At 39.4% G+C, this 17064-nt stretch overlaps 1 protein-coding gene across 4 annotated transcripts in view; it reads right to left on the bottom strand.

Annotated features, from left to right (window-relative positions):
* The window catches only part of AMPH (amphiphysin), a 167570-nt gene that overhangs the window by 41734 nt on the left and 108772 nt on the right, over positions 1 to 17064 (bottom strand). For all 4 annotated transcript variants that reach the window (XM_084620552.1, XM_084620553.1, XM_084620554.1 and 1 more), the window contains exons 6-11: positions 14706 to 14813; positions 13700 to 13785; positions 10965 to 11040; positions 9072 to 9154; positions 6221 to 6362; positions 2576 to 2704 (exon numbers count right to left, since the gene is read on the bottom strand). In XM_084620552.1, coding sequence (XP_084476678.1) covers positions 2576 to 2704; positions 6221 to 6362; positions 9072 to 9154; positions 10965 to 11040; positions 13700 to 13785; positions 14706 to 14813 — 624 coding nt within the window. The remainder of the gene's footprint in view (positions 1 to 2575; positions 2705 to 6220; positions 6363 to 9071; positions 9155 to 10964; positions 11041 to 13699; positions 13786 to 14705; positions 14814 to 17064) is intronic.

Genomic DNA, 17064 nt, shown 5'->3' with positions numbered 1-17064 from the left:
TGAACAGCAAAAAAGTATTATGCAAGTATTGTAGTGACACCTAAAATCTCTAAATTGTGTCAGATGCCTTCAGTATCTCAACCTAACACTGTCTGAGACCAGGGAAGAAGAAAACACACATAAAAGCAATAAAACAATTCTAAATTATCACCTTCCTCTGGTCTCACAAGATGTCAGTTTTCTTGATGTCTGTCTTTTAGTCAATGGGAATTAAATGCTATCCTGAAAAGGGATGGACATGAGCATGTCCTTATCTACTTTCCTGAATCAGAGCCCTAAATTTTAAACTCTCTCAGGAAGGACTGTCCTTATTTTTACATCTTGTGTAGCACCAAGCACATCGTTGGTGCTTACTAAATAAACAATCAATAACAAACATGACCAATCATCATAATGTTTTTTTTTCTTCTGCTGGAGGGGAAAGGAGGAGGTGGGCTCTGAACTACTGAAAATCCTTTTTGAAATGGGTAACCAGTGGGCAGCATGGCACCACTCATCAATCTGTGGCTTTGGTGTTTCTTAACAACATTAAAAATGTTTTAAAGCTCTGCACCAGTAGAGGGCCTTGTAGGCTAGATGGCATTCAGACCACTTGGCACTGCACTGTCAAATCAACTGGAGTAACACAATACTGCATACGTAATATATAATGTAAGTGTATGAGGGGCAAGTATGCTTTCTACTCTTTTCATTTATTATATTTTCAATAATTACTTCCCTTATAGAAACCTACAACACTCAACACCAGTAGTAAAAACACATCGTATTCTCTGTGCGTGCATATATATTTACCCAAAATTCTTAGTTACATTAAAGACCCTTTATACCATCTGGCCGTGTAAAAGGGCCTTGAAAGTGGTAGAAATATGATTGACCTTCATTCAAGGCCCTTTTACACCATTAGATCTTCGTGTAAATGAAAATCAGGCCCACAGCTATCAATCTAGAAAGATGCAAATTAGATAGATATGATATTTAATGCAGGGGGTTATATTCAGGAACAGGTTAGACTGGCACCTTCTGCGTAAGCCAGGACTCCATTTCCCCCGCAGTGGCAAGTCCACATGAACTCAAAATACTGTGGTGCAAGGCACCTGAAACACTCACTCTGTCAGGGCCCTTACAACCTACCTGCAAAGGCCTCACAGTTAGTGGTTTTGGCCCAGCAGAGGTGTGTGGCCACAGTGGCCAAGGCATGCACGGTGTCACTACATCCCACTGCCAGCAAGGCCCCATGGGGCACTGACTATAAGGGGTTGTCTATATTACAAGCGCTACAGCAGCACAGCTGCAACTGTGCCATGGTAGCACTATGGGGTAGATACCTACTACAGCAACAGAAGGGGCTTTTCCATCACTGCAGTAAATCCACAGCCTCCAGAGGTGATAGCTAGGCCAATGGAAAAATTCTTCCATCAACCTAGTTGTGTCTGCAGTGCAGTTCGGGCAACCTAACTACGTCACACAGGACATGACATTTCTCACAGCCCTGAGCGATGCAGTTAGGTTCAAGGTGACCTAAGTTTAAGGTGTAGGCCAGGTCTAAATTAACACGGCCTTCGCCACGGTAGAATCCTTGCGAAAGGTGGCACTGCATTTTTGTCAAGAAACTCAAAATATTACTTGAACTGAGTCTGGAATCTAATTTTGTTTTTCTTAGTTCCGTTTACACCCTCTTGATCTTCTATAAATTTAGGTGAAAATATTAACTCTCAAACACATACCACATCAATGCATACTTTATATATTTGTACACAGCATACCAGACCTAGGCTCAGATTTCAGACTATTTGTACCTGTAATTACATGACTGCCTTCAATCACAACTACTAAGTGAAATTTATGCATGCACATTTTGCACAACTGATTTTTGTTATAGGTATTTGAACATACACCATTTTTTATTTTATTTTACAGTATAATTAGATTAAGAAATCACATTATCTTGTACAGTGCACTGTTGTGTAATTAATATTCATACAGGTCAAAACCAGAGAAGTACCTGATTCAGTTGGGGATGCTTTACATGAATACATGCAAATATATATTTTGCTTTCAATACACATAATCATGGAGAAATCTGCACAAAAACATAACTGAAATCACAGTGTCAACCTCCCCTCCCACCTCCCCCTGCTTTCCCCAGTCAGAATCAAGAGAAAGATTTTTTCCCCCTCATTATTTTGTTGGAAGCCCATAAATTACCCCAGGATTACTCAAAAGTGGATTTTGGGATATTTGGAAGTATTAGGCTTTAACAACAAAGTAGGCTGATTTTTAATGAAACCTGAAATCAGATGAATGTCAAGTTTGGTTGCAAACATTTCACAGGCTTTTTAGTTGTAGCCATCCTCAGAACATTGCATTTCTTCATTTTTCAATATGCCACCACTTCTAATCCTCCTGAGAGCGAACAATGTGTATAAATCATTCAACGATACTATAAAAGATGAGTGTTGTATGCCCTCTGCACTCAGAACCCCAACTGACATTAATAGTAGTTCCCCTCTTGGAGAATTGGAGGATTTGCAAGATTATACTCATATTGTAGCAACCCATCATCTCTGAGACTGACCTGTGAAGGAGTCGTCACACTGATTTCTGGTACGAAGTTGTCTTCAAAGAAGCTGATGATATTCTCCTGCTGCAGTTCCTTTGTGGGTGTGAGTTTAGGCATCGGTGGGACAGGAGGCCCTTTCCTCAACTAAGCAAAGAGCAAAAATGTCACAAAGTAAAACCTTAAGGCAGGTATAATTGAATGAATTTTAGGTTTTAAGTAGGACTAAAATAAAGAGTTCATCTTAAATATTTTGGGGTTAGATTCTGATCTCAGTTGCTTCAGTGCAAATCTGAAGTAACTCCACTGACCTCAGCAATTCCACTGTGGTAATTCAGATCAGAAACTCACTGTCTGTTCAAAATCATCTGGTTTGAGGGAAGAAAACATTTTTTAAAATAAATCTCTCATGTCTACGAGGACTCCAGTTGAGAGGATTAATACGACAGCATTTCTTGGCTGAAGATTCAAACTATTAGGGTAATAGGCTGGAAGACACTTCACCTGCAACACAGTAGCATCATTTGCACTGCAGGGTTGCACAGAAACTTAACTCTCTCATTACTTGTTTTCTTAAACTTTCTTCAGTTTATTCATTTTTCGGACCCATGTTCACCCATTATTTAAGGCTAGTAATGGTTAGTTCCCAGTGCTGCCAGGTACTTATGTCCTAAGATTAAGGGAATGTCTATGCTGCCCTGGAGTTTGGCCCATGGAGGCGTGAATAGCAGTGCATACCAAAGTGCTGTGTTGTAACTCACCTGTGTGGACGACAAAAGGTGCCATTCATCTACATCAATTACTTTTTTCTTGACTGTGGCTTCTTATCCAATAGAAAAAATGTAAGTTTTTCTTTATTTAAAACTACAAGCAAGCAATCCAGAATGAAATCAATTAAAGGCCAGCGATTTAGCCAGAAGTTGCCTAGTCCCCAATTGATAAGATAGGTACAATACTGTATATTGTATGTTCAAGAGGAAACTTGAGTGCCTATAGAAAAATCTTATTTTACCTTTGTGCTATTATACTCTAATCTGCATAACCTGGACTTCACCCTGACACAGGATTTGTTAAATTTTGCAGTTACAAAAGTTATTCGCTGTAGTGACAGGTTTCTATGTGGAATAATCTATTGGTAAAACATATTTTGGAATTTTCTGTTTTCCAGGGAAACCATCCAGTATATTGTCTGGGACAGAGTATACCACAAAACTACAATTACTTTTTTTTAAAAAAGTAATCTTTTTACACTTAAAATTAATTTTAGGGGGCTACAAATTTCAGAGGCAGCATCAGAGGCTTGTGCTGCTGAAATCCTCAAATATGAAAGAATGAAAAATATCAGGTCTTTTAGGATAAGTTTTTAATCTTTGTCTTGTGGGTCCTGATCCAAAGCGGAGTGAAGTCAATGGGAATCTTTCTATTCACTTTGCTGGGCTGTGATTATAATTGTGATAAACAGCATCAAGCAGAGATGGCAGAAAAGATAACATTCAGGGTCTGCTACAGCAGGGGCGGGAAAACTTTTTGGCCTAAGGGCCACATCAGGTTTCCAAAATTGTATGGAGGGCCGGTTAGGGGAGGCCCAACCCCTGCCTCCTATACAACCCCCCTATTCCCTGTCCCCGACGGCCCTCCCGGGACTCCTGCCCCATCCAACCCCCCTATTCCCTGTCCCCTGATGGCCCTCCTGGGACTCCTGCCCCATTAACCCCCTCCTGTTCCCTGTCTGCCCCCCCACCCCCGGGACACCTGCCCTATCCACCACCCCCTGCTCCCTGTCCCCTGACCACTTCCGGACCCCCACCCCGACTGCCCCCCGTCACTCCATCCAACCCCCCCCTCATTCCTGACTGGCCCCCCAGAACCCCTGCTGCATCCAACCCCCCGTTCCCTGCCCTCTGACCGCCCCGACCCCTATTCACCCTCTCTGCCCCCTAACCACCACCCCGAACTCCCCTGCCCTCTATCGAACCCTCCCTGCCCCCTTACCATGCAGCACAGAGCACCAGGTCAGGCCACGGCTCTGCAACTGCACTGCCCGGCTGCCCAGAGCGTTGTGCCGGCGGCACAGCGTGCTGAGGCTGCAGGTGTCGGGGGAGGGGCTAGCCTCCTGGGCCAGGAGCTCAGGGGCCGGGCCACATGTGGCCCGCGGGCTGTAGTTTGCCCACCTCTGGTCTACAGTCAGGAACTAACAAAGTCTAAGGACATCTACTGTACAGTTGGTCTGTACAGCATTGTATCCTGCACTGAGGAGAATCTGATGGTTGATAGTACTGCACTTTTTACAGATGTAACAAGCATGCTGTGATGACATTTCTTACAACGTGACACAGAAAAAGTGACAAAACAAATCAAATCATATTTATTCTTTAGGAAAGGAAACTATAATCCCTCTGATATCACAAGGATAAAAATAGCCATGGTAAATCCATAGTTTGGACTAATACCTAATAGGATATCCGTGCCTATGAAAATGTCAAAAACAGGCATATAAATCTTGGGCAGACCTCAGATGATGTAAAGCAATGTATCTCCAATGAAATCAATAGGGCAACATTGAATTACAAGTAGACTGAGTTACAGAGGCAAACAGTGTGCAAACACACTCTTCGGAGACAAATAATTTCATGAAAATACAATTATGTTTAACTGTTCCCCATATAAAAATAGGGATTGCCTCATACACTGCAGTACTACTATTTTAACATATAGTATGTCAAACTACTATCATATTTTTACTGTAATTTTAAAAAATATAATTCTGTAATCTCTCTTTTTATAAGAGTTTTAGCACTGTTGTGCTTGTTTTAATTAAAAACTTTAAATTCTGCCTTACTATAGAAAGTATATGCTTGATATACATGTAAACCATCATGTACAATTCTTACACTACTCAAGCTGCCATTAATGAGCCGGATTCTTATCTCACTTTCATGATTCTCAGTGTATGACTCCATCGAGATCAAACTTCTCAATCTAGTATAAAAATCAATATAATAGGACAATCAGGTCCAATAAGTGTTTTGCCAAAAATTACCACAGTAGTATAGTATTTGAGCTACCACAAGTATTCCTTATCCCAAGGAAAGGAAAAATTATGGTATCTCAGATAGCTCTGTGTGGTGACAACTCTTGGTTAATGTTGACTTTTTAATGACAAAGCTGTGCCTAAATAGTCAATAATAAACAAACCGTAATCTACAATTCTATTTTTGTATTAATACACAAATGTTTTTAAAGTTTTTCATACAGTAATTTATGTGCTGGATAGATCTAATTCCCATGAAAAACCCTGAATATACATTCTTTTAAAGGTCCTATACATAAAAGTATCTCAACACACACATAGTTCAATCAGCACCACTTTCTAGTCTCAATCCATTCTCCCATCTCCTCTTATTAAGATCAATTTCAAACAAACACCTGCAACAGGGGAATGAGCAGCTGGGGCAACTAATGGCGTTACAGCCCTTCCTGACAAAGCCACATCAGTGCTGCTCACCATCACTTTTTCATTTTAATGTAGAAATCACTCCTCCTGCACTCCAGCACTCACCACCCAAATGTAAATCTCACCCAATTTATCTCTGTGGAATCTCCCACAATAGCTCAGCTACATCTGTGTAAGAGGCCCACTCCCCAGGTTAGCTTTGCTCCTACCTGTGAAGGTGATTTAGGCCGAGCTGGTGCAGGAGATGAAACAGGTGCCAGGGTATGATTGGGACTAGATGAAGGGCTAGGCAGAGGAGAGGCCTCCTCAGGGGGTGATGGTGTTTTCGCAATGCGGAGAGGACCTGAGTCACTGGATGAACACAAAGTAACAAGTTCTGAATATATCATGAAGCTTCACTGACTTTATACCACGAGTTACATTTCTGAACCCTTTGAGAAATGTAGGTTTCCAACTCTATAGCCTCAAATGATGATATTTGACACAATAGTTGAAATGCATCCCTGGCATCAGGGATGTATTTGGCCCCTTATGTGATTAAATAATTAAAACAGTGATTAAATTCAATCTATCAATGAACTATAGTGCCAAAGGAAATTCTTATTTTCTAGAGGTTGTTTTCTAGAACATCTACTGTTCTCGTGTCTTTATCTTCAAAAGATAGAGTCCTTACATTTCAGAAGGTTCTGTATTTGAAATGATTTCTCGTGTCAGTTTGAAAATATAAAATGTGAATGACAATTATTGTCTTCATTAACCAATTTACTTTACACAGTTCACAATCTAAAAGGCTCTAGTGATATACAATCCCAGTTCAAGGGGCAATAATAATTAATAGTAATCATACAGAACAACAGCTATAAGAAGAAATTTAATCAAAAACCAAAACTACTAATTATAGGGCCACATGCTCAGCTGGTGTAAATCAGCATAGCTCAGTTAATTTTTGTCAGTGCTACATCAATTTATACCAACTGGATCAAGTTCAAAGTCAGAGGGACATTTTACTGTCTAGAAATTTCTAACATCTAATATTGAAGAAAACAATTTTTTTTACAACATTTTTCCTTCTATAATTAATGAGCCTACAGTCTACAGCATTCTATGAGCACAGTATTCAATAAGAAGAGAACTGGCCCTACATATCTTTAGGGAGAAGTGAAGCATTACATGATTGAGGAGACCAACCACAATCATGTTTTTAACACTAAAGCAAAGCAAATTTATTCTTTGGCAAGAATATATTGTAGCTCACACTCACCACCTCTTTCTGTGGAAATATTTAAAAAAAAAAGGAATATGCAGTTATTAACAAGCTCCTTCCTATCTATTTTATTTCCCTTCAAGGTAGCATATTCAATTACATGCCCCTTAAACTTTTTTGTTTTGTTTTCCTTCTCCCACTCTGAAGAAAAGTCCAAACTTCAGTGTGTTCTTTATTTACTTCTTAATAAAAAATATTAACTCTCTTATTCTGAAATGACCCTTTCCTGAGTTCCAGAACAAGCTTTTCAAACGCCACTAAAAAAAACTGCCCTCAAAGAATCCTTCCAGGTTTGACACAAGATCTAGTGCATGTTGGGGCATAAGATATTTCAGAGTGTGCACGGTAGTTAATTTTATGCAGGCTTTCGGCAAAACAGTTAGACTCAAGTAAAGCTGTTCGTTCTTCATCTTAATGCTGAATCTTAGCATAACAATGAAAAGCTTCCAAACCAGGGTTATGACAGTATTCACACAACAACATAATGTAGTGATGCCATTTTATATATATTTTACACACACACAAAACTTGTCATACCAGAAGGTCAAAAACACAAGGTTATTTAAATAAATTAGAAAATAGCCCATACTGTATTAACCACTCTCTCTCTCATTCATTTCTGAGAAGAGTAACTTGGCAAAGGAAAAGCAGGGGAAGCATGTGTGTGCTTGTGGGGCTACAGCTGGCCAGAATATGGGTATATATTAATGCTAGTTTAAAAGTATTTTGATGGAAAATTCCTAACGGCAAGTGTGGTTTCTGTAAAATCAAAGTTTCTGCAAGTGCATCATGGGAGATGTAGTCCAAACAGGGAAGTCCATAGGGAAGAATGGGGACATTAAGGAATTAAAACTGCCATGCGGCACTGTGGCAGCTCAGGGAGATGCAGATTAAGGTCAAATGAACCCAAAATGAAATGTTTGGATAATTCTGAATAGACATTTTTCTAACCTTTGCATTTTGTGAAAAGTTCCAATATTTCAAGTTTTCCTTCTGATTTAGGATGAAAACAAATGTTGAAATATTGGAATCTCCTTTGGGATAGAAATTCTGGTTTATGATGAGCTCTAATGAATGCTAATGTGACACTGTTTTGGGGGCAAATTAGTACATTGGTCAGAATTTAGTTCCACAATTGCTTATGGAAGGGATGATGGTTATAAATGAAGGAGTTATGTATTCTGTCTCTCTAAAACTGAGATTTTTTTTCCTATAGATCAGTACCATTCTTTTTACACTTTGTGCCTTTTCATCCCATCATCATTATATAACTGAAAGCAGAAAATCCATTTCTGTCTATGCCAGGCAGAGAGGCAGCTGATCAAGCTGTGCAAAGTAAAAGTCAGGAGATAAAGCATCAGTATCACCAACCCAAAATGTTCCCAAAACATGAGCATGAGATTGGCTTAGAAATCATAATTTTAAAAAAATATATATAATTTTGAGATTCCTTTAATTTGCCTTTTAGTTTTTGAACCTTTAGGGGGCACTTGGGCAATGTTCTCAGGCTTTCCTCGGCCACCATGAGGGTTAGAAACAGACTGTTTTTAACTAAATCTACATGCCTTCAGGAGCCATGGCTTTAAGTAAAACACCATATATTACAAGATTTGTGGTAAAATAATTAGACAAGGCAACACTGTTGTATATTCCATCTATAAGAGTGCAAGGGCTAGATCCTTAGCTGCTGTACACTGGTGTTCACAGATGAAGATGTAGTAGTACCACATGCTATAGCTGGGTTGACTGTTTTAGAAAGGTGAAAGCCCATTGTAATTTCATAAACAATTTATTACCTGGGTGCTCCTTGGATGGTGAAGGCCTTGTCAGCATGCTGATCTCCCAACTTGGTCATCACCTCATACAGTTTGTGGCATAGCTGAGAAGAAAAACACATGCCTATTAAATGTGATATTAGGTTAAAGGTTGCAATATTAGATAAAAGTGCAGATGGTAAGCCGGGTTTACAAATTGCTGACTTCTCTAAAACAATATAGACCTCTTCAGGTATACCGTAGTGTCATGTTCATTTAGGGCCTGATTCAAAGCTGACTGAAGTTGTGATGATTTGGGGAGTCTATATATAATTTATTCATTGTGTATGTGATTATGAATTCCATGTGTTACTCTAACCTGCAATGTGTAGTGAATGAGCTGTGGCTGTCAAGGACACTCGCATATTCACACCCTAAATAAAAGAAGTGGTTAACATGAATGGCTCTCATGCAAATGAGAACACCATAGGACATTAGGTTGCCTGAAGCCTAGGAAAACAAGTTTTCTTCAACTTCTCTGCAGGGTTCCTTGGTTTGAAGAAATGGAATTTCCACAGAAGCAGGACATAGAACCAAGTTGCTAATACTAGCTTTTAAAAAACTACAGACTGAGTGTGTCAGGGAGCCAAAGGGAAGCTTAGGGCAGGAGAGACTAACAAAGGGACAGGCTTTTGAGGGAGAGGGGACTTTTTTGACTACAGAATCAGCCAAGGAAGAAGGGAGCTGTCTGCAGAAGGGAGAGAGAGAGAGAAAGGTTCCATGGTTCAATAATTAATTGACATTTGTAAAGTTCTATGGGGTGTTTCTTAGATGAAAAAGAGGCCAATTTTATGGCATATTTTGGTTTGCGTGGAGAGCTCCTGAAGGGAGCCAGTCTTAAGCTAACTTTATTAACAATAGAGAAAACAGGTCACAAACGCCTCCTGTGGCTTGTTGTGTCTAAAAAAACCCGTAAAACAGAGTTCTGTTAATTACCAGGCTTAATCCATAGGTTTGCCCTTAGTCCACCTTGACATCCTACAGATATGAAGCAGAACTCACCCTGTACCAGTACTGTAGAAGGGTGTGGGTTTTATCATTGCACACAACTAGAACGCATACCTCTGGAATTCACACTCAAAGGAACAAGCTTTTTTTATTTTTGGAATGTGGTGGGATCTCCAACCTGTAAGAGGACAGTGGCTGGGGATTTCAAGTGTGAGGCACAGTCAAGATTACTGTTGGACCCTTACCTGAAAACTTGGTTAGTTTCTAGTATTTCTTTAACTCTCTCTGTCTCTCTCTCTCGCTCTCTCACACACACACACAATCTGGTCTGCACACAGTTATTGTACTAGTCTAACTATTTTTAAATTTAACTGATTTTTGGGTGTAGACAAGCTCTTAGGCACTGACTTGGTGAAGTATATAAGCATACGGTCATAAGTAGCTTACTGAAGTTACTCTATTAGCTTGAGAACCGTGGGCGTATTGATAAATTGCTGGCAGTGTAGGAATTCACAGAGGTAGATCTTGAAAGGGGAAGCCTCTACCATTGCCTCTTGTACCTGTTGAGTTGATGCAGTTTGAAAGTTAATGCTGGCACAAGATGTTCAACAACCTTGCCCCATTAATAATGTGTAAGAGGACAGTGTGAAGGTGGAAAAAAGAGAGGGAGGACATTCTTAAAAAAAAAAAAAAGAGAAAGAGCTTAACATTGCAACTGCAGTTGGATTTTTATCCAACAATGTCAGGGAAATTACTTTTGTATAGTGAGAAGAAGTATAGTGAAAACTCATGTTAATACTACACTGTCACCAGAGATCAAGGCAGTAAGGACAAATTCTCAGATACATTGCTGCAATATTTTCCACTGCTCCCAAATAAGACATTTGTTTGTTGCATAATTCACACAGCACATTTAGTTTTACTCACCAAAGCTATTTCCTTGTGAAACTTGGCTTCAAGGCTGGATATATTTTTGAAAGTGTTCACATAGAAGCCAACTCGTCTGAAAGAAGATGACAGAGAGAAAGGAAAAAAGGAGGGTGAAGAGAGTGAAGGAGAGAAAATGAGCTGTTCATTTCTTTCAAACAACAAGAAACGTTCTTCATTGTGTCCCGACAATTGAGAAAAGCAAACAATTGAACTGGAATATTAAACAAAAAATTGTATCTTGATTCACTGATCATGTAACAATTCCTGAAGTGGTGCAGCTGCGGGGCCAGATTCTGCCACACTTGTTCATGCTGAGGGTTACTTTCTTCCCCGTATGGTCCCATTTATGTCAGTGGAAATACTTAGGGAGTAAGTTAATACTCATTGTGAATAAGGGTGGCAGAATCTGTCCTGTAGGCATTATCACTGAAGTTAATATCATCAGTGCCCAATAAAACAATTATATTTATGTATTGTACGTAAGCTCCTACCATGTTAGTACAGAATTATTATTACGTATTTGTAGTACAGTAGCCTCTACAGCGCTCCAATGGGAGCAGGGCCCCACTATGCTAGGCACTGTACAAATACATAGTAAGAGACTTAGGGCATGAGAGAGGAACAAAAAGGGACAGGCTTTTGGAATTTACAGTCTAAATAGACAAGACAAAGCGGGGGGAGGGGAAAGGCAAGGCAGTCAGAATTGAAGTGACTTGCCTTAGGCCACACTGCAAGCCTGTGGCAGAGCCTAAAACAGAACCAAGATCTCTTGGATCTGAGTCCAGTGCCCTATCCTGGGCCACACTGCCTGTTCAAATCATGGTAATTTCAGATCCAAGAGATGAGAAACATGTTCCCCAAATCTGGAATACCCATCTAGTTGCTGGCCTTACTGAAACAAGAATATATGATGTTTAAAGCATCCAGGCTTTAAGCAAGCAAAAAAAATTTTCCAATGTCTATTTTTCACAAGACTCTTAATGAGCTCTTCCAGTCTCACTATAGTAACACTGTGAGACAGGCAAGATTAGCAAATACTCCTGTGCACATAGAGATTAGTGCATAAGTATCTTATCTCACATAGGGCTTCTATGGTGGAGAACATTACAGTATCCGAGTGCTTCAAAAACATTAATGAATATATTTTCACAGCATCCCCGTGAGATGAGGTGGCATTATTTCCATTTTACAGATGGTGAACTAAGGCACAGGGACATTCATGTCAAAAGCACACACTAATATTGGGTGATCAATTTGAAAATCTGAAGGGTTTTTGAGGGTATTTAACATTGTGCAGTTTTTTTTGTTTGGAACACAGTCTCGCAGACTTCAGTTGCAGTCAGGACTTCTGCAAATCTGATCTCCAGGGTGTCAAATTGGGCATCCAGAAAATGAGATGCATACAGTTAGTGACCTCCTGTGAAAAGTTTCGTTCAAGTGACTTGCACAGAAACAAGGATAGAATCCATTTCCACTGTTAAACTGTTGTAATCACAAGACTGTCCTTTCTCTTCCTGCATTACACCTTCCAACTTCTGGAACAAATGAGCTTCATTCACTAAACAAACCTGATTCATTCTTCAAGCACCATCCGTCGCCTCACAGGCTGTATACATACAAAGGTTGACTGCAAGTTTTAAAACACAGATGACTAAATAGAGGATGCAAAATATGCACACATGTAAAAGAAAATAATTATGAATGCAAAATACATACTTGTACATGCATGTAGGTATTTGCATATGGAAGTTTGTGAGAGCAATTAATTGCACTGTGTGTGTATGCATATTTTTTGAAATTGTTTGAATTTTTTTTTAATTTGGTCCTGAAAACATGTCTTTGGTTTATATTAGTGCAGAAAACTTTGAATAATCCTAAGAGCATAAAAAACTTAAATTTTACACCTGTTTGGAAATTCCACATGCAATTTCTCTAAATTTTCACCAGCAAAAAATCGCCTTTGGGCTGAGAATAAGCGTGAGAAATTTCATCCCAATGGGTTATTTTTCTGTAAAGTGTCTAAAAACAGGGGCTTTGAAGGAATGTGGTTCCTGAACCATGACTGTAGGCTCAAATGTTCACTGAAATTCTATCAACCCTGTAGTCTAGTTAGAAGGTAACAGACACACCGTGATGCAAATAACATGTATGCCAAAGTGTGTGGTGTGGACTTTTGGGGGGTTTTGGGGCAGTTGGTTGGGGTTTTTTGTTTGGTTTGTTGTTTCTTTTGGTAGCCTGCAAAAAGAATGTATTGTGGTGATAAGTGCCTGAAAGGACTAACAGCACAGAAAAATCTGAACTCATCCTCACTTTAAACAGAAGTTTAGAGGACAACAGCAGACAAATTCTGGCCACCCAAAGCATCCTTTTTCCAAGTCTCATTTGTCAAATAATGTAACACTCTAATGGAACGTTTCTCTGCGGTTCTTGTTCACCTGCCTATTAAATCTCTAATAGAAACAGAATACCTGCATTTTACAGCTATTTATCTCTTGCCAGTTTTTAAATTGTAACTTGTAACACAGGGACTGCCATGCAATTTTAAAGAAAGCAAGCTGCTAGAGATGCTCAGAAATTATGGTTCTGATACTAGTTCAGACACTGGGGAATTGGACCTACTTCATTTACTGGGCCAGCCATCCTGTGACACACATTAAAATTCAGTGGAAGTTGGGAGACTGATTCTGATTCTTTGAAAATTCTAGCCTATATATGCAAGTTGTTTGGCTTACCTTGACCATAGAGATGGCAGCTCTTCTTGTAAATCAATATTAAAGTCTTCAAACACTTTCTGTGCTTTTTGAAACTCTTCTTCTGCCTATAACAAAGCAAGACATGTTGGCTTTTATTCTCCAAATAATAGAAAAACAGATTTGTGCAGTTTCACTGTACTGATCTGTTTTTCTATTAACAAAAGAAGAGCGTGGTTCAAACTACTGTTGTTTACTATAGCTTGTTTCATTTCGCAAAGGCTACTGCAAACATTTGTGTCTCGTTTGGCTTGCATAGGTTCGAATCCCAGGCATTTCTGGTTCCAAAGAATACAATCAACACCAAAAGAAAAAGTCACCTTTTTGTGTCAAAATGTGCAAAATCACAAAGTTCCATGGGGTTTCAATACAAACAATAAATTGGCCCAGCTTTACTGTATAGGTTCAGAGCCTCTCTAAACCTTTGGGTGAACCTTTGCCGAGTCTTGAATTTATAACAAAACTGAAAACCAGCAATTTTCCAAAGAACTCACGTTGTAATGTCATTTCTCAGTTTTACTATTTACACTCTTTTCTTATTTATTTACAGAGCGATAGACAATATTCTGAAGAATTTAATAATCCAGGGCAAGATCCTGCAACCCTCATTCATGTGAGCAGATGCTGTTAAATCAGTGGGACTACACATATGATTATGGGCTGTAGGATGAAGCCCCTCATGGTGGTCTTTCATCTCATAAAGGGCACAACTGATCCCTGTACAAAGGGCAAGCACAAAGCCTATGAACCCCTTAAATCCCAGTGCAACTCAAAATAGGATTTAAATGGGACTCAGTCCTTCAGGAAGCTGAGCACTCTGGCCCTGATCTAGCAGAATGAATAATGTGTTTAAACGTCAGCATATGAGCAGTCCCATTTTCTGGAATGGAAGAGAACAGACTTTATGCTATCGAGTGTGCAGAAATAAATTTCACCCAAACTCAGGACGTCTGCGCTAGTAACATTATTATTTAAAGATATACCCTACCTTTGTAATTCTGCTTTCATCTCTTCTTTTTGAGCTCTGCAAGGCTTCCAAGTGATGTCTTGCACTATCATAGTCCACCAGCTTTCTGCTTCGCTTTGCAATGCGAGTCTGCAAAAAATTCAGCACTATTGCCACACAGCCAAGCAATCGGAGATGGAACTCTCATTTCATTTGCTTTAATTTGTCTTTGATTCTTTATCCTCTCACTTGCAATCTAAATTTTATTTATCATAAGATTGTACAGTGAAAGAGAAAATTTAGGTAATTTATTATTTTAATAAGGAACCTATTTATTGAGAAATAAGGGCATGACAAGAGATGTCTGTGTGGAGAGCTTGCAGGACTGGAATCTCGCATATCAAATTTTATAATATATGAACCCACGCATCTTTTCTCCAGCAGTGTGAATGGACTCATTAAGCTAGACTATAATAGTATCATAAACTGTCTTCCCTTTCACATTACACAGTGTGTGAATTTAATGATTAATATATATTAATTTTTTCTTTGAGTTAGGGAAAATGCTGAAAACACACTTCTCAATATGACTTTTGAATATATAACAAATCTAATTTTGACATCACGTAATAGGAATTCCAATTAAGCTACTGTAGGTGTCATAGGACCGCTCATTGTACTAAAAAGGTGCCTTGGAAAATTGCTGACACTACACTAATGCATATGGTATATGAATTTCCTTTTATAATACTGTGGACCAGATCCCAGGCTGCAGCTAATGAGAACCGGGCAAGCTCAGGATCAGGAATGGGACTCTCACACCTTTGAGCACCCAGGACTCTAGGGTTGTCCTGGTGCGAATGCCAATTATAGCAGGGGCTGAATGTACAACCCATACACTCAGCTGAAGATCATCCCTTCATAAGGAATCTCTGGTCATGTCCCCCTTTCCCTGGCTATTTTTCCTGTGTCAGAAGCCTGGGGAGTGCTGAAGTCACTAAGCTGGCTCTATGCCCCACTAAGATGCCTCAGTACTACCAGAATCTTCTAGTGGCTGGCTAAAATGACTTCAGAGCAGCTTTGCACCAACGGCAAGATGTAAAGTTGACCCAGCATATCAGAGGATCTGCCCGTGTCTCAAATGAGACTAAGTAAACTTGCCAGTTACGGTGGTGATTTTTGCAATATGGCCACCTGTTTTATAGAAAGTCATTGAGTCCACTCTTTCCTTTCAAATAAGCACTGAACAGCCCTTAGATGACAATTTTGAGAGTCACAATTAGTGTAGGCCTGATTCAAACCAGCAACACAGAAGCAAAAGGACTAAATTAATCACAGGCATGAGTGGCTGCACCTTAGTCACTCATGGGTGAATTTGGCTCAGAAGTCTTGAGCTCCAATTCCCCAGTATCGGAAGCCATCCAATCTGGCTATGGCTCTTAAAATGGATGGTGTTAACATAAGCTGGCTACAGCTTTGATGGTACTTATAAAGGTAACACATCAGGATGTTTGATTACAAAGATTGCTCCAAATTCAGTTCAATACATCTTGACATCCTTATCACCTCAATAGCATTTCATTGTGAAAACAAAGCTGAACCCAGCATTTCTTGAAATATCAGAACACATGCCTTTAACAAGTACCACCAAGAGCTGTAGCCAACCTTGACTGGCTGCCAATGCCACAAAATAGTAACCTTAAACTTCAGCCAATCACCGTCTGTAGAAACAGAGTATTTCTGCCCTTCTGAACAAAGGTGAAATCTTTATTTTTTGATGCTTTGGCATAAGTATCCAAAGGATGGCATCTACCTGGCAACTAAATGTGAGTCAGGAATGCTTTGAAAATTTACGGTATCATCCAGTTATAACATTCTCCTTCCTCATCATCTGTTGGGTTAATGAGTTGTTTTCCTTAAAGTCCCATCTCTTCTTTAGTCATGTACTTATTATGTACTCCTCCACTGCACACGGTTGATCATAGCCATGCTCCAGGGCCCCAGTCCAACAAGGCACTTAAGCATTTGATTAACTTTAAGCATGTTAATAGTCCCATTTGTCTTCAAGTGTTAAGCTTTGTGCTTCAGTGTTTTACATTATTGAAATTTCACACGATTGGGTACATGCTACTTTGAAATCCTTACAGGGAAGACAGAATTAAAAGGGGACTTGGGGAGTGTATGTTGTGATTTGTATAATAGCAATCTCTATGGAGATGTATTACAAAGCTTTTGTGATTGATCAAATCACAGAAGCCATTTATTGCTTCAAATTCAACAAAGAAAACAATTGACTTTTAAACATCTAGAGGTGCATCTCACCAAGAAAAGAATAATGGCAGAACTCTTCTTATTCTAATAATTCTGCAGTAACACTTTGGACCCAAGGGGTGTGCTCCAG

This window comes from Lepidochelys olivacea (genome assembly GCF_965140295.1).
Source record: "Lepidochelys olivacea isolate rLepOli2 genome assembly, chromosome: 2".
Lineage (NCBI taxonomy): Eukaryota > Metazoa > Chordata > Testudines > Cheloniidae > Lepidochelys > Lepidochelys olivacea.
Note: the sequence above shows the minus strand (reverse complement) of the source record. Positions and strands in the feature narration are given on the sequence as shown.